The sequence below is a fragment of the Morchella sextelata genome, assembly GCF_020137385.1.
Source record: "Morchella sextelata strain SCLS chromosome Unknown scls_6, whole genome shotgun sequence".
NCBI classification, from domain to species: Eukaryota; Fungi; Ascomycota; class Pezizomycetes; order Pezizales; family Morchellaceae; genus Morchella; species Morchella sextelata.
Window position 1 is genome coordinate 1,770,356 of NW_025408621.1, and position 21,659 is coordinate 1,792,014.

The 21,659-nt window shown below is 47.2% G+C and overlaps 6 protein-coding genes across 6 annotated transcripts; 4 read left to right on the forward strand and 2 right to left on the reverse strand.

Annotated features, from left to right (window-relative positions):
- Positions 1–302: 302 nt before the first annotated feature.
- Positions 303–1,089, reverse strand: H6S33_011580 (uncharacterized protein; the record flags this gene model as incomplete). The annotated part of the gene is made up of 5 exons (XM_044842957.1): positions 303–462; positions 521–562; positions 641–694; positions 775–796; positions 1,086–1,089. 5 exons carry the CDS (start codon positions 1,087–1,089, stop codon positions 303–305), a joined length of 282 nt encoding a protein of 93 aa, XP_044696348.1.
- Positions 1,090–1,369: 280 nt separating this feature from the next.
- On the forward strand, positions 1,370–1,603 carry H6S33_011581 (uncharacterized protein; the record flags this gene model as incomplete). The annotated part of the gene is made up of 1 exon (XM_044842958.1): positions 1,370–1,603. One exon carries the CDS (start codon positions 1,370–1,372, stop codon positions 1,601–1,603), a length of 234 nt encoding a protein of 77 aa, XP_044696349.1.
- A 5,418-nt stretch (positions 1,604–7,021) lies between these two features.
- Positions 7,022–10,347, forward strand: H6S33_011582 (uncharacterized protein; the record flags this gene model as incomplete). The annotated part of the gene is made up of 8 exons (XM_044842960.1): positions 7,022–7,272; positions 7,328–8,044; positions 8,106–8,368; positions 8,423–8,667; positions 8,721–9,353; positions 9,405–9,648; positions 9,714–10,039; positions 10,099–10,347. The coding sequence occupies 8 exons, from the start codon at positions 7,022–7,024 to the stop codon at positions 10,345–10,347; spliced, it is 2,928 nt and encodes a 975-aa protein (XP_044696350.1).
- Positions 10,348–11,900: 1,553 nt separating this feature from the next.
- Positions 11,901–12,383, forward strand: H6S33_011583 (uncharacterized protein; the record flags this gene model as incomplete). Its single annotated transcript, XM_044842961.1, has 2 exons — positions 11,901–12,046; positions 12,116–12,383. The coding sequence occupies 2 exons, from the start codon at positions 11,901–11,903 to the stop codon at positions 12,381–12,383; spliced, it is 414 nt and encodes a 137-aa protein (XP_044696351.1).
- A 3,023-nt stretch (positions 12,384–15,406) lies between these two features.
- Positions 15,407–17,972, forward strand: H6S33_011584 (uncharacterized protein; the record flags this gene model as incomplete). Its single annotated transcript, XM_044842962.1, has 10 exons — positions 15,407–15,460; positions 15,526–15,608; positions 15,661–15,720; positions 15,788–15,872; positions 15,929–15,964; positions 16,016–16,273; positions 16,326–16,792; positions 16,844–17,663; positions 17,724–17,792; positions 17,847–17,972. 10 exons carry the CDS (start codon positions 15,407–15,409, stop codon positions 17,970–17,972), a joined length of 2,058 nt encoding a protein of 685 aa, XP_044696352.1.
- Positions 17,973–19,197: 1,225 nt separating this feature from the next.
- H6S33_011585 (uncharacterized protein) lies at positions 19,198–20,200 on the reverse strand (the record flags this gene model as incomplete). Its single annotated transcript, XM_044842963.1, has 3 exons — positions 19,198–19,961; positions 20,017–20,082; positions 20,164–20,200. The coding sequence occupies 3 exons, from the start codon at positions 20,198–20,200 to the stop codon at positions 19,198–19,200; spliced, it is 867 nt and encodes a 288-aa protein (XP_044696353.1).
- Between the last annotated feature and the right edge of the window lie 1,459 nt (positions 20,201–21,659).

Here is a 21,659-nt window from a genome sequence, read left to right on the forward strand (position 1 = left end):
GCTTGGCTGGGCATTCTGTAAACTAAACATTTCCCAAATTCCCGGGCCTCTCTGCTCTCTGTAGTAGGATAATTAGTACAGAACAGCCACTTCTTCTCGTCGACTCTTCGACCTCCTCCTCGTTATCATTTTGAGTCTGAGGTCCCTTCTTCTCCCGGGATTCTGCTTCCTGTCATCCATTGTTTGTTCGTTCGTTCATTTTTCCCTACATGATACGACATGCCTACCCCACCCCCCTCCCCTCTTCTTCTCCCCCTGGTGTATGCGTGGAAGTATATTCAAGAAGCACAAACTGCAAGGTTTCAGGTGCCATTGGAATAATCCGCGTTCTTTTGTTTCTTGGCTGCAAACGGAGATTGGCAGAGAAACACAGGTGGGGTGGCACTGCGCGTAAAGTATGGTAACAGAACTCTTATCCAAGGAAGAAAGAATGCTGTGTCTATTTCCATCTTCGATGGTTTGCTGTTATTCAGTTAGCATATGCGATTTCAATTCTCCCCAGGCCCAGATAGAATCCAACCCTAAAATCCCAAACCAACCCAGCTCCACCGAACCTGGCCAGCTACATCTGCAGAGTTAATAAAAAAAATAAAAAAATATCAAAAAAATCACCCCAATGTTGCATATGTGGGGATCGGACCGACTGGCTGGTTGGGAGTAATGGATCAATGGATCGTAGTAGAGTGCTAGTGAGCTGAGTGATGAGTGAAGTATATTCGCATATGTGTACCTACATGTAGCATGTAGGTACTGTGCTGTAGGTCCGGTACATACTCTAACAGGAGTTCATTCTCACCTCACTCAACACACCCCCACTCTCACAAAAAAAAAAAAAAAAAAAAAAAAAAAAAAAAAAAGGACCAGCCCAGCAAAGAAGAAGAAGAAGCTCCACCCACTCCGATATTCCCCTTGTTTGCATATACGGTACCCTGCGTCCGAACTTAGGGAACAGGCCGCCGCCGCCGCCGCCAGCACACCTTTCTTCCTTACTACTCTTCTTCGTCCGAGTCACCACTACATATTTCTCTACTCCCCCGGTTTTTTTTCTTTCCTTTCTTCCTTTCTTTTCTTTCATTTTCACTCACTCATTCTCCCTCACGCTCGCTCCGTTCGCGCTTCTCCTTCTATCCCGCCAATTGACAACTCGCTTCAATTCACACCGCTCGTTAAATATCCACTAGTATATGTACCCATAACCGTTACCGTGTACAATTGACGCCGGTAATCTAAATCATACATACGTATCTGCTTTTTTTTTCCCTACCACAACCACCACCACACCACTACTACCATCCTCATAACTATATCTACCACCATCCTCGCAACCATTTCTACTATACTACCACCACCACAACTATTACTACACACAATGTCTTCACCTTCCTCATCATCGAGTAGCGGCCCCGCCAAAGAATCAAACCTGCTTGCACCCAACCCAACAAGGTCTACCAGCCGCCGAGGCTCGATACCCAAAAACACACCCACGTGCGGCGACCAGGATCCCGCGAGCTCGTTGCGGAAGGAGATGAACCTTGTGGCGGAGGCTGCAAAGAGGGCGAGTGTGGCAATTGTTGTGAGGGACTTGGAGGAGTTCGCGGTCTGAAGACCCCCCCCTCTCCCCCCACACGGGGGTGAGCGATTACCCTACTATTTACTAGTAGTAGAGTAGTGGTTGTTTTTCTTTTTTTTTTTTGTTCCTTCTCGTTTTTTGTGCTTTTTTCTTCCTGCTTTTTCCCTTAGAGATCAGGGCGGGGAATTGAGAGTGGGAGATGGGATGGGGAAAAGGAAGAATGGCGAGTACGGCAGGGTGTGCGGAATACCGTCTGCGGCGGTTTTTTTCAACAACCTTTTTGTCGATTTCATACACAAACACACACAAACATACGAGCAAATGAACGGATGGCACATACCGAGAAAACGGAGGCGATAAAAAGCCAATTGAAATGGCGATAACAAAAAAATTCAACTTCCTACTTCCTGCTGGGCTCGAATTGCGAATCTTGATTCGGGGGGGGAGGCAAAACTTTATTACTATAACAACTGCTTATATAGATGGAAGGAAAAGGGCGACCTTGGATTGATCATTTTCTTGTTTTACGGCGGATGTTTCCTCTTTTCTAGCTTTCCTGAGCTCATCTACCTATTCTATTCTACGTACTACTCTAATACGCTTTAATGTGTCGGGGGGAGCTGTGCTGCGCAGACTCTATCCAGCTACACTTTTGATTCTTCCAATGCTATACATACGGTGTTTATAACTTCAGTACCATTTCGTGTCTCACTTTTCAGCTTTCTATTCATTCTTCTCGGTTTTTTCTGCTTTCTTCTTATTATGCTGTTACGTTGGCTCTTTGTTTGCTTGTTGCGCGCGGGAAATCGAACGAAATTCGAACTTAGGAAAGATTTGATATTAGAGATCTAGTTACATGTAGAATAAGAGTTTTTTTTCACAGCTCCGCGACCTAAAGAAAAACAGACAGACGGATTAGGTTATGTGCATTATTCATATATCTACACACACTTCTCGATTCGCAATGGCTTATCCGTTTTTATATGTTGTGGGGACACAATTCTGCTACGCATATGTGATCTTGGACATCGTTGTGCGTTTTGAGATGGATGCGCGGAGGCGGTTGTGAAGCTTCAGCCTACCTATCTGCCTTCCGGATCTTCGGGTTTCCTTCTTTCAGATGCGCGTGCGTGCGTTGATGATGGTGGCACCAGCGATATTGATATTACTCACCCTCACGTTGAGCTTCGTTTATTGCTGAGGACACCTTTTCGAGTTCAATACTTTTGACTTGGTTCATCTAGACACATCCCTACACTGCCGGTGTAGGCAGTAAACATAACACCACTTCTTGTCTTAATTGTCTTTTGTTTATTTTTGTTGCTTTAATAATAGCACCTAGAGGGAACCCGGAATATACTATATACAGTTCAATTCAATCCAATTGCAATCGACCTGAAACTGTATATATATCCCAAGGCTTCCCGCGATTGTAACCTATTACGCCCAGAACTTTCCCTTAATGGAGATAATAACCCCCATTGTTCACGCTTAGGCCTACTGCGGGGAATAAAGTCTTTAATTCCCGCGGGCAATTGGCGAGCGAGTGAGCGATGCTCTAACAACGGGCTGAACCTTCGGAGGGCTCGAGCTCCTAGGATGCTGTCCAGTCCGACATTCTGGCTGGATTGTCAATTCAACCCGACAACTAGGCAGACAGGCAGATAACACCTCATTCTATATCGGAGAGATGTGAGATGAGAGGGCGCCTAGAATCCCATGTAGAGATGCAACCCGTTTGCGTGTTTTTGTCAAAAACTCTAATATAAAGTGGTGGGAGTCATGAAATCCGATGTGTATGTATGTACCTACATGTATCTAGATGGCGGTGGTGGTGGGTGGTGGTCTGTCGTCTGCGTCTGTCTGGGATCGTTCCGGCCGTTTTCCGACTTGAACGATCCAAACAGGTCCCTGAACTTTGAAGAAGGGAAATGTTGGGGGTTTTCTCGGCAACTCCCGACAACGAGGTCCCGCTGCTACGCGCCCCCAGAGACTAGATAATGCTTGGCGTGTGCGGTGCCAGCTAGAAGAAGTTTCAGCCGCAACAACAACATTCGGCCTTCTTAACTCTAGGGCCAGTGCGCGGGTTCGGTTGGGTTCTGAATTATTCCTGAGAGTCTGAGACTGTGGGGAGACCTCTGTTGCTGCGCGCAGCGGCGGTCCAGGGGTTACGCTTGTGGATGGGGTGTACAAATGCAGTGGGCTGCTATGTTTAGATGTGTAGAGATACCCGGAAGGGATGCGCTGATCTGATCGCTAGGGATTTGATACGTTGGGAGGTTCGCGTATGCCCCTGCAGTACATGCTTTATCGTGGGGGAATCGTGGGATATGTAGGTGGATAAAGCTGTGAGGTAGCTCCGAGCTCCGTATTAGTAGAGGGAGTTTACTGGACAGAACCATATCAGTCAGTATAGTCCTCAATCAGACGGCATTAGGTATTAGAGACTTTAGAGTACATACTAGAACACTCCATAGCTCTATCCGGACGCTCCAACCAGACGTTGATGCAGTCAAATCCGCCCCCCCCCCAATCACTTGCCACCAGAATATTCTCATTGATACCCAAAGAGGGATGAGAGAGGTTGGCCAGAGATTAATTCAGATAATATTTGTTAGCATTAGCCACCATCTTGGCGTGCATGAGGCCGGGTCTAAGAGGAGCTCGAGGATCATGAATGGCTTTAATCACTAGGAATTAACCAATCAGCATTTGTCTCGATGGGACTAGGGGTAGTCTATCTACTATTTACTATTAGATCGATCCAGCTCTAGTTAAATATCTTCCGGTAACCTAATTTGGTACCGATTCTCCCATCCGCCAACCAGACAACCCGAATTTAGAGCTGGAGTCTTTTGCGCAAAAGCTGATACTAAATAACGGACGAGAAAAGAAAGGGCGCTGATTGGCCTATGATAGCCCGGGCTACTATGGAACCTTCGATTTAGGACCAGTGATATATTCAAACTCTTCAATCGATAAAGGAGATGATCCTTTCCTTTTTTGTTACTGTTTGTAGCAGAATATTCCTGGATCACCGTGAGCAATTTCGGAAGAGATGTTTTGAAAGGCAGATGAGATTTAAAAAAGAGAAAGAAGCGTTCGAAGACCGGCAAGGGAGAAAAAAGTGTGTTCATCAAGCTAATGTGAACGGATAGTACAGCTAACTAAAGCTTCTATAAGTGGACCTCCTAAAGGGTATATACCAAGTTTCCAGTCCCAAATGTACCCTTATGGCATGCATTTAATTGTTATATGAACTCAAGCAGAATATCCTGCTCGGCCCGCTATAATTCCGGTCGGTAACAAACGGTAGGCCTCTAGCTCTAGTAGTCCCTGTATGATATTTCAAGATCTCATCAGCGGAATTTTCTTATCAAAGGTGCCATAAATTAAACCTACCGTAGATCTGATCTTAATAGAAAAGGCTTTTCTGGCGTCTCTAAAAGTAAAGAGCTCGCTATCCGTACAAAATCAGTAGAACCCATGGTCGTTACTCAAGTTCTTAATCTCCCCAGCCCTTCTCTAGATATAAACACGTTAGAGGACAGAAATGATGTAAGTAGTGTGATTATTGTAAGCTACATTGAGGCGCGGGTGGTCAATTAATATGAGAAGCACATCTAGCTCCAGAAAAACCTCCGGATTACTACATGTAGTTATCGCTCGAGTTCCCCCCCGGGGGGGGGGGGGGGGGTGTTCTCAAAAGAGAGCTCAACAGCGCCAACCTCCCCGCTGGTCTTTGCAAATATTAGATGTCTTGATTATTACTTCGTCACACAACAATAAAGTGGTAACGGGTACGACTAAAACGAAACGAGGCTCGGATAATTGCCGTCTTGGCCTGCTGATTGAATCTAGAACTTTGGGAGCTCGAGTCCGTGGACCAGTCTTGTCGAGGCCCTAAGATTATCGATTAAGTAGGATGTTGACAGGGTCCTAAGTATCAGAACCACTTATTTTGTTCTAGACTCGATGGGTAGGTGATACAACGATACAATAGAAGGGAGCTATGTTGAGTCATGAGGCGCACATGCCATGAAAAATCCCTAATGGCGACTTCTAAGTTCTGCCGGCGGTTTACTGTTAAAAACTAGAGGAATGGCCGTTTGTGAGGCGGGAAGTATGATGGGCTCGTCAAACAATAGAAAATGGGCTCTCGCAAAAGAATCAATAAGTGGGAAAATATTTTAAGGCCATCCATTGAGTTCTGGTGACCAGTAGAGTAGACCATACGTTGTTGCTGGCACTGATGTTTGCATGTTGGTTTGGTATAAGTGAGTGACAACTCATGACTAAAATGACAAGATGACTACATTTCGTTCGCCAACCACGCTGGCGCCTGAATTTTTTCAGGCTTCCCGAATGCCGCAAGTACGCGCATACCATTCAATTTTGGAGAATACCTACTCTGGTCTTCTGAGCTGGCACTTAAGCAAGGGAGAAAAATGTGCGCCAATTGGAGATATGTTGACCATGCGAGTTTTGGGGCTCTGGTGAAACGGTAAATAATCGTAGTGGCTGCTTGTAATTGAGTCATTTTGTGGCAATACTTGGAAATTGTTTCCGAAACTCTTGTGATCCTTGCCTGAAATTCGAGCACTCTATACAATATCGATCGAGGCTCGAGCTATTTGATACCTGTTTCAAAGAGGCCAAATAGTTGATAGTTGACAAGAAATTGAGAGTAAAGGCGATATGTAAACTACGAGAGCTCATCCCTACAAAGGCCAGATGATGTAGATATCATTCGACCTGGGTTGTACTGTAGGCCTTAACTTGGCGAGGATAAACAATCGGAAAAATCGTTCCAATGGGGCTGCTTCTTTCCGAGAGCTACCAATCCAACGCCGGTCAGATTCTGAGTTGACACAAAAATCTCGGCTCGGTTGTTAACAACACCTGCCAGCAGTATGAGTCCAACAATTGTATCGTATGCTGTATGATGCTGTCGGGGGCAACAGGAATTATGGGAGGCCTGAATCGCGCATGATACTAACTGGTAACTTGTAGATACTTACATGTATCTAACCTGATATGATGCCCCGGAGCTTAATTGGAGAACAAAACAAAGGATTTATTAGCGTACGTTAAACCATAACAGTTATGGCGTGTCATTCCCCCAAGGTAACGGTCGCACGTAGCAATTTGCTTACGCACGGTCCATACACCCTGCCCCTCGCTGCTGCAAGACAAGGGCGTACGTATTTTATAAACTCCCACCTGCCCTCTCTTCATCGTTCACAACATCTTTCAGTCTCTCATCCATCTGTCTACTTGTCCTATCTTACCATCAGCAAGGCAGTAAGTTTCCATCAAGCATCAAGCACCAAGCACCAAGCACCAAACACCAAACACCAAGCATCAAGATTTACGGTGCGAAAAAAAAACGCTATATCAAGCATACACACAGGGTCAAATACTTTCCGTGAAAATAGTAACAACCAGACCATGAGTGGAAGCGCACCTCGAGGGGGGCGTGGTGGAGGAGATAGAGGTGGAGGAAGAGGCGGCGCCTTTGGAGGATTTCGTGGAGATCGTGGCGGAGGAGGGGGTGGTGGTGGACGCGGCGGTGGTCGTGGTGGGGGTGATGGCGGCGGTGGCCGTGGTTATGGTGATGGCGGTGGCCGTGGTAGAGGTAGGGGTGGGTATGACGGCGGTCGTGGTAGGGGCGGCTTTGGTGGAGACACAATATTCAGCCAGTGAGTTATTTTGTGCCTTTTACTGGGGGTATTGCTCTAACATGAGATGCTTTAGGGGAACCGCAGCTATCGACCCAAAAGTCACTGCTGCCGAGAATGGACTTATTGCATCCGTTCAAGCACAAAAGCTGAAACCGAAAGGCGATTTCGATTTACCATTGCGTCCAGATTATGGTACCATAGGCGTGCAGACCTTGGTCCGAGCGAATCATTTCCCAGTAGCTATCCCAAAAACTACTTTATTCAAGTATGATGTGGGTATGCAACCGGAAATAAAAATTAAAAGGATGAAGAAAAGAGTCTTCCAAATTTTGGAGATGACTGTCTTCAGTTCACAACAGAATATAATTGCTACCGATTATTCAAAGACAATCATAACTCCATCCCGTCTCAAGATCGAGAGCGACAGATTGCAAGTCGAGATTACTTACTACGATGAGGGCCAGACCATCACTGAAAACAGTAGAAAGTATATGGTGACGATCCAGCTTGTTCAGTTGATTGATCCCGGCGAGTTTCAAAAGTATGTCGATGGCAACAACCGCGATTTTGACCCACAAAGCGCCATCCAGGCACTCAATATCATACTTTCTAAGGCGCCCACCAATGACCCTGCAATTATTCCTAATGGGAGGAGCAAATTCTTTGTGAATTCGGATCCTCGACCTCTGGGGAGAGGCCTTGTGGCCTTTCGTGGATACTACTCCTCGATTCGCCCGTCGATTAGTCGTATTTTATGTAATGTCAACGTTTGTATGACAGCGTTTTATAGGTATTACCTCTTGTTTCGAAATTGCCTAATATTGTCAGTTGAGATGCTAATGACCCTGCAGGCAAACCGATGTTGCAACCCTTATGTACGACTTCACTGGGGCTCCTTCCGGCGCGACATTACCGTCACATATCTTTGGGCGGTTGGGAGGTTTCCTGAAGCGTCTTCGGATTAGCACCTGTCATATCATGGGGGCTAATGGCAAGCCAAAAGTACAGGTCAAGGCCATCATTGGGATTGGACATGGAAGGGCAGCCAAGGATATCAGGTTTACGTGCGAGGAGTGGGGGAAGGAGGTTTCTATTCCTGAATATTTCAAACGAAGTAATACCCAAACACTCCATCTCAAAGATGTCTACTAACAATATCATTTCACAGAGTATAATATAACTCTCAAACATCCCAACCTTCCGTGCGTGGATGTTGGCACTAAGGATAAGCCGATTTTGATGCCACCTGAAGTCGCAACGGTGCTTCCGGGCCAAGCCTACGGGAATAAACTCATGGATGAGCAAACGGCGAATATGATTACCCATGCCTGCCGAACTCCGAGGGAAAATGCTGGGTTCATTGTTGGGGAGGGCCTTAGTAGTCTTGGGTTGAACCCTCCAACTCCACACTTAGTGAGTTTTTGTTCTTTTTTCTTTACTTTTTTCAAGATTCTAACATTTCAAAGGGCCCATTTAACATCCAAGTGTCGACGGAAATGATAACAGTGCCTGCCAGAATTCTCGCTCCACCCACAATCAAATATGCCACTTCGACAATGGCCGTAACCGGGGCAAGCTGGAATTTGAGGAATGTCAAGTTTGCCCAAGGTGCCAGTACTGAGAATTTTGCAGTTATTGTCATCGAAGAGGCCGGTGGCCGAGCCCAATTCCAGCCAGGCTCGGATTGGAGTGGAGTTGCTGCAAACTTCAGAGAGATGTGCAACAAATCTGGGATGAGGGTTGGCGCTACTAGTCCTCAACTGATGAAGTCTGTCAGTCTTCCACATCCAAATGAACGTTCCACTACTACCCTCGAGAAGGCGATTTCACCTGCGTTTGCCCATATACAAGCCAAAAAACCAAAAATCATCTTGATATTTTTGCCCACGACAGACAAAGCTGTGTATTCAATGGTGAAATACCTGGGCGATGTCAAGTACGGTATCAGCACAGTCTGTGCTCAATCCTTCAAGATTAGCAAGATGAGCCCCCAGTACATGGCCAATGTTGCGCTTAAATTCAACCTGAAGCTCATGGGAAGAAACCATGGGCTACCACCTACAGATCTCGGGATGTTTGCTGAAGGCACCACTATGATTGTAAGATTCCGGGATATAAACATTCGTGTGACAACTCTAACTCTCTAATAGGTTGGATGCGATGTCACCCACCCTTCCCCTGGAAGTTTGAAGGGAACACCGTCTATTGCCGGAGTAGTGGCTAGTGTTGATGCGCATTTTGCGCAATGGCCAGCCTCGCTAAGGCTTCAGGAAAGCCGCAAGGAGATGATATCTGGCTTGAAAGAAATGATGGTCGAACGCCTTCAACGTTGGAACTCTGTTAACGGGAAATTCCCACAAAGGATCATTGTTTATCGGGATGGTGTTTCAGAAGGTTTCTAGACCCCAAACCCTATGGTATATAGGGAATCATCATCTAACTCTTTTTTTCTATATTAGGTCAATTCCAAACTGTGATCAAGGAGGAGCTCCCGTTGATCCGTGCAGCATGCCAACAATGTGGAGATAGTAAATATAGGCCAAAGATCAGCATCATTATTGTGGGGAAAAGGCACCACACCCGTTTCTATCCCACGGATAAAGACAAGGCGGACAGACTCGGAAATCCTGCGCCTGGAACTGTTGTGGATAGGGGTGTCACTGCTGTTTATGATTTCGACTTTTACTTGCAGGCACACTCCGGTTTGCAGGGGACAACTCGCCCGGCTCATTACTATGTCATTCACGACAAGAATGAATTTAAATCCAACCAATTGCAGACACTGGTATGTTGATAAATAAGTCCCCACAGTTTAGTAAACATTGCTAATACACTTCTTTCTAGACCCACAATCTCTGCTATCTTTTTGGTCGTGCAACCAAGTCTGTTAGTATTTGCCCACCAGCGTACTACGCAGATCTTGTCTGCGAGCGCGGCAGATGCTACATCTATGGCTTACTCAATGCCCCCGATACCGCGAGTCTTCATAGCTCGAATAGCGATGAAGAGGCCGCTGCTAATTTTAAGAGGGCAAGGGATTTGTGGGGCAATGGACCTCATCCTAACCTCCTCAATACGATGTATTACTTGTAGGGGAGCATTGGAGTATGTGATACCAGGACTTCTTTTTGTTATGATTTTCCGACTCTGTTTTTCGAGTTTTTAGTTCTGTTTCTTTTCTTTCTTTTCATTTGCTCTTTATCGGTCCATTGATGTAGCTACTTCTGAAAACGAAAATCAAACCATCAACAATATGGACTGCAGGTTACTAGTGGAGGATTTGGGACGGTTTGGGGGAGGATACATATGCCGAGATTGGCACGTTTAGCTTGATTGTGTTTTCTACTTTTGTTTGGTGCTTTTATTCTCTGTTTGTTATTTTCTACTTCTGCTTGCTGTCGATCGTTACTATCAAATTGATTCTTCGCGCACTGTTTGAATGTGAGGATAACTTACATGTATCACTCCCAATGATGGCAAGAAGAGCCCGAAAAGTAAGTGAACATGTGATGTGCCTATTGGTTAGTGGGTTAAATGTCAGGACCAAGCAATACACGAATCGCGGCCATAACCAATGTCATAAAATCCCTACAATATTAGTATGTAGGCATTCTACCCAGCTAGATTTTCGTCATGCCCAAAACCTCGAGTGACTATCCATGACTGTAGCGCCCAACAACTGTTTTTGTTTTTTGTTTAATTCATTGCCCAACAACTGTTGTCATTGCGTTGTTCAGGGATCTCGCGCAACGTTACATCAAATCCGCCGATCTACCACAAGCGGATGAATTAGTTGCAAGCGAAACACCCTTCTCTGATTAGTTTGCCTGTCCCAATTTACTTGGCGATATCAAACTCTCCATTAATTCCCTTTGCAAGTTGTCTAAGAGCAGGACCAATGGGATTTGCAATTGCTCCGTGATCTTCATGTGCTCGGAACTTCCCACTGTGTATGGAACTAGGTGTATATTGATAGAGTAGATTAGATCGCCGAGTCCGCGTGGCCCTGTCAACCCACCACCGAACGGGGAACGGACTAGACCCCGTCGAAAAGCCCTGATGCAGGGTCCCCGTGTCAATTAACACAGGTATATGGACCCGCCGCATATTACTTCATTTGGGAAGAGAGGCCCTGAATCTAGTAGTTGTTAGGTGAAACTGCGTCGCAGTGCTACCGATCCCCCCTTTTTTCAGGGCGGGAGTGGGAGTGAGTAGGTGAGACTAGGGCTGAAGGAAGGATTTGGCCTGCAGCGGGCTGAACTGGACGGGAACTTAACAACACAGGAATTGACCTGTCCTGTCCTGTCTGTCTCTCCCTTTCCCGTTCACGATCACTGCTACTATATTCACACTCCCTCGTCAGGGCAACTTACTTTTTTTTACCCACACTCCTTAGTCTTTATCAGCTAGTCAGTCTCTCTTTTTTTGTTGCTACGTCGACATCCTCCCTGGCCCTGCCTGTCCTTCGTTTGAGTTCGTATCTTCAGTTCAGCGCAGTTCAGTCCGGATTCCGAGTAAAGTGTTAGACGCCCACGTACGCAATTCGAATCCTCGTGAAATTTCAGCTCAGGATTACCATCAACCAGTCTTTACATCAAACAATATTCCCACCGATAGCAAAAATAATATAGAATTCACTCACCACAATGAAGTTCACCACCTTCACCACGACCGCTGCAGCAGCTCTCTTTCTCCAGGCCCTCCAGGTCTCCGCGCAGGGAATCGGCGGTGGTGTTGCAGAAGTAGATCTCACTGCCACAACCACGGCCAAAGCAGAGCCTACTACTGTCTGGTACTTATAATTCCCCCTCCATGCCCCTCACTCACTACCCCACACTCAGCTAACACGCCGTCAAAACAGGGTCACACAGACACTCGCCAACGGTGCTAAAACCGTCGTGGCTTCGATCTACACGCAGCAGTTCCCGCAGTTGTATGCGAGCGTGTACGTGCCGTCCAGCGGGTCGATAGGGCTGGGGACGCAGACCGGGTCGGTGGGAATTGTGAGGGAAACACAGGCCACTGGTGGCGGGGCGAGGATGTCTCTTGGGAGTAGCGGGGATGCGTGGTTGCTGGGTCTGGGTGTGGGGATAGTGGGGATGGTGGGGGGTGGGTTGTTGGTGTTGTAAGTAAAGTGGTGAGGGGTGTAAAATGTTCTTTCTTTTCTTTCGACTCTGTTTTTATTTTTAAATGTGATACGTACATGGAGTTGGAAGATTAGATGGTAGACGCTAGATGAGTATGATTATTTTTTTTTAAAAGGGGGGGCTCCTCTTCTTTCTTGGGTTCCTTTCTATTTTTCTACTTTTCTTGGTCTGCCTTGGTTTTTAACTACATACATGTAGCCTTTAAGGGGCGTTTTTCTTGTAAAATATTAATTATCAAAACTTCTCCAGTTGAGTGCCTTTAGATCCAAACATGACCATTCCCTACACCTGATATTAGGTTACTGTTGGGTTTTGGAGTAGCTACTTGTCATGTGTATTGATATGTCTCGATAAGAAATGGGAGACCTACCCAATAGGTAAACTAAAGTCAAGCCTACCCTACTGTTCAAATGTACCCCCTCATGTTTACTACTGCGGTAGCTACGTGTAGCTATTTCCTACTATTCCCCACGCCAAGAACTACGAGCTAAAGAACTCGCCAATACCACCCAACCTTGGCCTACTTGGCTCACCCAACCAGATGGTTCCACACGGCCAACTCTTCTTTATCGGCCAAGACACCCACATTCTCATCCCACATCCCACGCAGCTTGGAGATGGCACTTACTCTACTCCTCGCTACAGAGGCCCCCCTCGTGGGGGCCGCGGAGCTAACTACAGGTATCGCGGGTAGATTACTCATCAACTACATATGCTTGACCCGGACGGCCCCCACTAGAAGAGTCAGCATCCACGGGTATGACGGCGTGCGTGCGAGTGATCTTTTGTGACCGGCTATGGGGCTTCCGTGGTTTTTTTTTTCTTTTTTTCTTTAATTAATTATTTGGGCTTCCGCGGGCTTGGTACGTGGGGGGCATTTGTAACGCCAGGTCCTTCCTCATGATGCCCTATTTTTGGGCTTTGGTGCGTGCTGGTTCTAGCTGTGCCCACTAGATGTGGGCTTTGGGTTCGAAAACCTTTGATATTAGTGGTCGGCTGGGCTGGGTGAGACTTCTCGAGATCTAGACCAGCTGCAGTCCTGTCCGTTGAGAGACTCTCCGCAGACGGCGAGTATGTATCTATTTTGGACTTTGTGGGGTGAATGGAGTGTATGCGGCGGTGGTGGCCAGAGTGTGCTGTTCTAAGTCATATACCGCCAAAACTCGAGAAATTAGCTATGCATGCAAGATCAAAATTACTACTAATGGACACTTCTGAGGGTGATCAATAGCGTTCAGCCAATCGTTAAAGAGATAATCCCTGGCCGGAGATAGCTAATTTATCGAGTTTTGGCGGTAGGTATCTGCAGTTTTGCAGTCTTACGATCGATACCGGAGGTCTCAAGCTTTGAAGATGTCTCGTTGTCGGTACCAGTTTGTGGGGGGGAAAGTGAAGCGGCGGTTTTGATATATAAACCAGCTTGGTTATGGTAGCGAGATTATAGACCGACGGTATATACACGTGCAGTCATCTTGTCTTTTAATTCTCATCATTAGATGGTTGAGGTTGCAGTTTACAATCGCACCTAACATTTCGTATCAGCAGTTACCCAGACAAACAACCACCTAAGCCTAGGTCTAGTCCTATCCTTTATCGTAAAACCCTATACTTGAGAGGTCGGCCACTAGTGCACAAATTTATATAAACCCACCTTCCACTCCATTTACCCCCTTCCTTCCAACAAAAGTATCATCATCCAGCGCACGAAAGCACTACGCTTTCTAGAAAGAACTGCGTGGTTCAGACGAGGCTGGTCTCCTAGCTAGCCTCGGGTTATCGTAAAAGCCTTCTTATAAGTTCTCGGTACTCTCGCCGGGACATAGTAGGGGGTCTAGCTAAGCCTCTTAGGGAGACTTATTTCGGAGCATGGTAGAGGGGGATCCCTGACAGCGCTACGATATAAGTCTTCTCTAGAGTCCCAGTCGGTCGTTCACCCGTGCCAGCCGCAACATGCCTGGGGTGAATGAAGCCTGAGACTGCTGGAGAAGACTGTTTCGTGGGGACTGTTCGAGGATTTACTCCCCACGATACGGGTTTTTTTAAGAGTCTCAATTAGGCTCATCACGGCGTAGAGGGGAATGAGGACAGTCGCACATCTCTGTGATGGGGGGAACTGAGCCTTCTAGAGAACTACTCTATATAGATTTTCTTGAGTCTCATCTAAATTGATCACGGTCCAAGCCCATAGGCATATGACCTGAACCATCTTCAAAGTCCCCGGTCAAACTCCGGGCACTAGCACAAGCTGGAAGGCCTTGTACAGCCACGTATCTAGGGTTATTCTCCGCTAGCAAAAGACAATTAAACCGTGGCCTGTTTCGAACGAGTTTGCCGTATTGTCGCAGCGGGCAAGGCTGGCCAGCTGGGCCAAAGAAGCTTCGGCTAGCTAGCTCGACATACTCTAGATCTTGAAGAGGCAAACCCAACGTTCTGGTAGGAGAAAAACCAATACGTATACGGATAAATTATCGGCTGCTACACCTAGCTGTTCCTGTGCATGCAATCTGTACGGTTGAGTACATGTACTTCAACCCTGCGCCCAAATACCTCTCCTTATTAGAAAACATCGTTGACCACCAACCCGAATCACCAATTCTCACCCGGCAACAAGTCACGTGCAAGCCTCCCTAAAACCGAAATCTATTTAATAACGATTCCTGCCCGTACCCGGAAAACAGGTTATAATAGAAGCCCACAAAGCGCCCAGAGCACACAAAACCGATTTTCAAATATTGCGTTGCAAGCCAACGTACCTCTGCCACATGCAATTAAGTGCAGTAATGATCCGCCACATCTTAATATTTGGTTTCCAGTCGGCTGCAATAGGTAACACATCTTTCCTGCCTTTACAAACTGTGACGTCAATGTCTTTTCAGGCCATCCGAGAGTACATAATGGAAAGGCCCCGCTTTTGGGGCCTCGTGTTTCTTAACTGTGAGTCTTGAGTGGTGTCAATACCAAAATACCATACACCATACATTGCATTGCCCTTTGAATTTTTCAAGATGACTTTGGGAGAACATGATCCGTTGTGTATCAACACAATCCGTATTTTGGCCGTATGTTGGAAATACCCTGGTCTCCAGAAGAAAACCGCTTTGTTAATATTTGACATGAGATCTAGGTAGATGCGACCTACAAGGCCAACTCCGGACATCCCGGTATGCCAATGGGCATGGCCCCAGTCTCGCATGTCTTGTTCAACAAGTAAGGGATATAAATCGAATGAAGCTGAATGCGTCACTGACATAGTGTGAAGATTCATGAAATTCAATCCTAAGAATCCCGATTGGCTTAATAGAGATAGATTTGTTCTTTCGTAGGTTGCCTTTTTACTCGCTTTTCAATGCAAGTTATTCGAAATACTGATAATCTGGTGTTGCTAGAAATGGCCATGGATGCATGCTTCAATATGCCATGCTGCATTTGTTCGGATATGACCTCTCGCTCGATGACCTTAAGGCCTTCCGTGTATGTTTCTATAATTAGATATTCGTGCTTTGGACATAAATACTAACCACTCACAGTCAATCGGGTCCAAAACTCCAGGGCATCCAGAAGCTGTAAGCTAAATCCAAATGATAGTTGGAACCATCAACTGATAAATATTCCAGCTAGACACGCCTGGCGTCGAGGTTACTACTGGACCACTCGGCCAAGGCTTTGCAAACTCTGTGGGTCTCGCAATTGCACAGACTCATACCGCGGCGGTTTTCAATAAGCCCGGATACGACCTGGTTAATAATCACACCTATGTTTACTTAGGTGACGGATGCCTCATGGAAGGAATCACCGCCGAGGCAGCATCGCTTGCCGGGCATCTGAAGCTGGGAAACCTGATCGCCATCTACGATGATAACCATATCACAATTGTATAATACCCCCCTTCTACGCCATGTATGAAACAATTCTCACCGCAAGCAGGACGGTGATACAGCCCGTGCGTTCACCGAAGACGTTAACAAGCGGTTCGAAGCGTATGGCTGGCACACCCAGCACGTCAAAGACGGCGACCACGATCTCGCTGGCATCGAAAGAGCAATTGCGGCAGCTAAAGCAGTGACTGACAAACCGTCCCTCATCAAGCTCACCACCACTATTGGGTTTGGGTCAAAGCTTCAGGGCACCGGTGGCGTCCATGGAAACCCCCTAAAGGAGGACGACTGTAAAGCTGTCAAAAAGAAGTTTGGGTTCCACGCTGAGAAGCATTTCGATGTTCCTTCGTTGGTCTATGATATTTACGGCAAAACCGCGGCTAAGGGAGCGGCCGCCGAGCAGGAGTGGAATAAGCTCTTTGAGAAATATAAGAAGGAGTTTCCTAAAGAAGGCGCTGAGCTGGAGAGGAGACTGGCCAAAAAGCTCCCGGAGGGATGGGAGAAGAACCTTCCAATGTAGCACCCTTTCCTTCTTTATATGGGAGACTGAGTACTGATATTCTCTAGCTATAAATCCACCGACCCCGCAATCGCATCCCGCAAGCTGTCCGAAACAGTCATCAACAAGCTCGACTCCATCATCCCCGAACTCATGGGCGGCTCCGCCGATCTCACCGGCTCAAACCTCACCCGTTCCAAGAACGCAGTCGACTTCCAGCACCCTTCCACCAAGATCGGCGACTACAGTGGCCGCTACATCCGCTACGGCGTCCGCGAGCACGGCATGGCAGGCGTCATGAACGGCCTCGCCGCCTACGGGACCATCATCCCCTTCGGCGGCACATTCCTCAACTTCGTGTCCTACGGCGCCGGAGCAGTGCGACTCAGCGCCTTGAGTCACGTCCACGTCATCTACGTCGCTACGCACGACTCTATCGGGCTGGGCGAGGACGGGCCGACCCACCAGCCGATCGAGACGATGGCGCATTTCAGGGCGCTGCCGAATTGCATGGTTTGGCGTCCTGCAGACGGGAATGAGACGTCCGCGGCGTACTACGTGGTGCTCATCTCGAAGCATACGCCGAGTATTTTGGCGCTCAGTAGGCAGAATCTGCCGCAGTTGGAGGGGTCGAGCATTGAATTGGCGATTAAGGGCGGATATGTGTGTCTTGAGGAGCAGGGTGCGGATATTACGCTGGTGTCGACGGGGAGCGAGGTTTGTCTTTGTATTGAGGCGAGTGTGTGGTTGAAGGAGAAGAAGAACATCAAGGCGAGGGTGGTCAGTATGCCGTGCTGGGAGGTGTTTGATGTGCAGGATAAGGAGTATAGGCTCTCGGTGTTGCCGGATGGGAAGCCGATTATGTCGGTAGAGGTGATGAGCACGATGGTTTGTGTTGTAGTTATCCTTTGCTGGTGGGATGGATGCTGATAATGGCTTTAAATCTAGGGATGGGAACGGTACGCCCACGAGCAGTTTGGGCTAAACCGCTTTGGTGCCTCAGGGCCATATAAAGACGTACACTTCCCCATCTTTTCTGCATATTTCTTAATGCTGACAAGTGTAATAAAGGTCTATGCGAAATTCGAGTTCACAGCAGAAGGTATCTCGAAGAGGGCCGTGGCCACCATCGACTTCTGGAAGGGCGTGCAGAACGTTAGGAGCCCGATTAACAAGGCCTTCACCCACATAATCTAGTTAGAGAGTCGTAGGATAAGTGGGTTAGAGATTGAACGATTCTTCTTTCTTTTGCTTAAGTGTGGTTTGAGTAATCTGCAATAATTTCATTTTTTATTTGAGACCGAGTGATTGTTTATGATTGAATGCTTTTCTTAAAAATCTGTTTGATCATTGATTGGTTTATGAGTTCGTGTATGAAATATAAATCCCTTAGCGGTGCTATCGTGTTTATGAGTCGAAATCTCTTACTACTCGGGTCTGAGGTAGGTGTTGACCCTAAACCCGGCCCTGCTTGTAATCGCTCTACAACCTGTCTTAACTAGCTCTATAGATGCTCTGACCTATGGAAGTAGACGTCCATGCCGTCCAACTATTAGTTATAGCACGATAATATAATATTAAAATACCAAGGCCAATCCCTCACCCCCAACCAAACACACCAACAGACACGAATCCGTGACATCCCCGATCTCGCATCCGCGCGAGTGATATCCCATGACTAAAATGTTCCCAAACTAGAAAGAAGAGCTAGCCAATCTACATCGCCGCACCTCCTAAATACAGCAGAGGTAGGGTAGGTGGTGTCTAAGGTTGTAAGAAATCAAAATCCAACGTCTTGCTGGTTTGCGCTTCTAGGTGTGGTTGATCGGGAGCGCTTTCTGACGCTTGATGCACTTGCGATCTATAATCAGTTACCCCAGGTCTGTGCGGAATCAATTGCTGATACACAATTATATGTAGTTTCAATTGTACTACATTTTATTGAGCAGATAAATTATTTCTTGAATCAATAGAGAACCCCTTTAGGATTATAGTAAAAGTTATTAGTCTCGATCCAGACTGCAAACGGTCCTGAGTTGGGAGTCGACGGGCCGGTGGTTTGGTTGAGAGCTAGAGGAGCTGTACTATGATTGGGCATTTGTGTAAAAACCATTTTGATCACTTAGTTGGGGATCCGCTCAACGTCGAGAGCAAGTACATGTAGTGGTACTATAAAGTACTGATGGTAATAGCAATAGTTACTTCATAGTTAAGTACATGCAGAGTAAAATATTTCAGTTACATGAATCATTTCAACAAATAAATATCATCAAATACCTCTCTGGGTATACGTGTACAGGTTCCTCATAACCGCCCGCCGGCACGCTTGCCATAAAAAACCAAGAAAATCCCGCCCACCCAAAATAGTTACAAGTAGACATTAAACAAAAAAGAAAGGATAAATACGTAGATCCAATCGTAATTACATGATAATACAACAGCCCTGGAGCTTCTTGATGAACATAGGCGCTGCCTTCTTCGCCAATTCTTCCAGCTCGTTGACGGGCTGCTGTTGCCCCTGCCCCTGCCCTTGTTGCTGCTGGTACTGGTTCTGGGGGTATTGTTGCTGTTGCTGTTGCTGTTGCTGCTGGTGATGCTGTTGCTGTTGTTGTTGGTGATGCTGTTGCTGTTGCTGCTGTTGCTGTTGCTGCTGATGATGTTTCTGGTACCGCCCGCCTTGCTGGTAGTTTTGCTGCTGTTGCTGTTGCTGCTGCTGCTGGTGCCCGCCATATCCGCCAGACCCCTGCCCGGCCCCACCACCCTCTCTCAACTGTACGGTTAGCCTACCCTCATTCTGTTCACTATTGAACTGGAGCCCCTGGGCCCTAAGAAGCTTCTCGACTGCAGGCTTGATCTTCGCGACCCCACCCGCCGAATGGTTTCCCTTGCCAACAATGACATGGATATGGTCATCGCCGCGCTGCCTCGCAGTCCTCAGCCGCGTTTCCAGGATCTTTTCCGCTTCCTCTACATACAGTCCATGTAAATCGATCATATCCTCTGGCTGGTGCGCATTGTTTGCGCGGAAGATGAAGTCACGCGCCTGCGCGTTATAGGCCTCCATTTGTGCTCCATGGCGCTTGCCTTCCTCGCTGAGCTCGTGGGCTGCTGCGCCGTCGCCCGCTTCATAGGCGGCGCGGGACCGGTCAAAGCAGCGGCCGCGTTTTTGGGCTTCTTCGCGCGCGACTGTGAGGGTTTGTTAGTGGGTTGATTGCGACAGAGTTCCATGGGTAATACTTACGGCCGCGCAAACGGTCGTATTCGACTTCGTCGGCGTCAGTTGCTCCGCCGTGGTGCGGGGAGTCGGCTATTAGTGGGTGTGTTGGGTTAGTATGAGTATTGATAGTAGGGTTATTGATCGTTTTCACGAGGGTGATGAGGTGCGAACCTTGTGGATTGATCTGGTTCGTAAGGAAGGAAGCCATTTTTATGTCAATTCCACTTATTCTTGCTGTGAGCAAGGAAGTAGATACGTCGATTGAGAGAGCCTGACTGAGATTTAAAAAAAAATCTGCTGTCGGAGAGAGAGTCGCGATTGAGAGAAGCGATGAAAGAGAGAGACAGAGAGAAACCCTTATTCGGCGTCTATGTTTGCAGGCGCAGCAGTGGTGTTGGCGGTTGGGCTACTAACGCGATTAGGAAACACGTTTCCGAGCGCAAGATCTAGGGACCAAGGGTGATACATTCACGTGCCAATGATAGTTTGCCTCTTAAGACTGTCCTGGTGGGGTGAGGACCAATCCTCTGGGAGATCTCGATAGAAGCTTGGATTAATTGGCGATCAAAGCGGAAATATATATATATATATTATCTGGGGCGCCTTTGATTCTCGCCGGCCATAATTACCATCCACTCTCGAGAGCAATATTGTAAATATTCCAAGACTTGCACAATTGCAAGCCTCTCGGATATGAGTGATAGTTGATGTAGCTAGACCTAACCCTTGGGAGCATTGATACCGAACCACTAGCCTCATAGTAACGATCGACCCGTCCGGAGCGGGTGGGCTCTTCTTTGAGCCTCAAGCCCTAACTAACATTCCTGCATCGATCGAGATCACGGATTCCTTGATATAATCAACAAAATAAAGATAGCCAAAGAAAGAATCGATTCACGTGCATTCTATATGACACGATTTTATCGTATGCTCACCTATGTGCAACGGCCACGAGTGCCAGTGGAATCAGTCATAAGCTCTCGGCCATAGGTAGCCCCGACTCGCCTGCGGAGAAATATTTGCTCCTTTCCCTCTGGCTGCCTTAAACCCGGACGGATTTAATGATGCTGAAAAGCCTAATCAGACTGTGCTCGGGGATGCCTATCGGCCGGATCGTTGTCCTGGAGTTCCGTGTAATGTACATGATGATACATGATGTATGGGGGCACATAAGCTGTGCGTGAGCATTGATGTTTTGGAGAGCCAATCAGACACCGTATCTGGTTCTTGTATGCCGTCAACAGCCTCAATCGACACGCACGACACCCATACCCCACCACAACACGTGACTTGGACAGGGCCGTCTCCGCTTGTCACTCGAAGCTTTTCACGGTAAATTTTGACGCACGGCCACGCAGTCAACTCTCACATTTTCACTTGTCTACTAATGTATGTCTCGCCTCTCACCCTTTCCGGCCCCTCCATAAGACACAAATACCTATTGCCCATATATCAATCGACGTGTTCTTATATGCGCCTCCATCCCTCTTTCGCTCTCCTCAGATTTTCTCAAAGAACATCAGCACAAAGGAGTTTCACAAATCCCTGTCACTCGCGCCCTTTGACATCTGTTACTACCGACGTCATCCCAAGTTACCGTAAAGGTTTCTCGTGCAGTACCACCGTTGCATCTAATAAGATGTCGAGTAGTGAAGGCCTCATTGCAA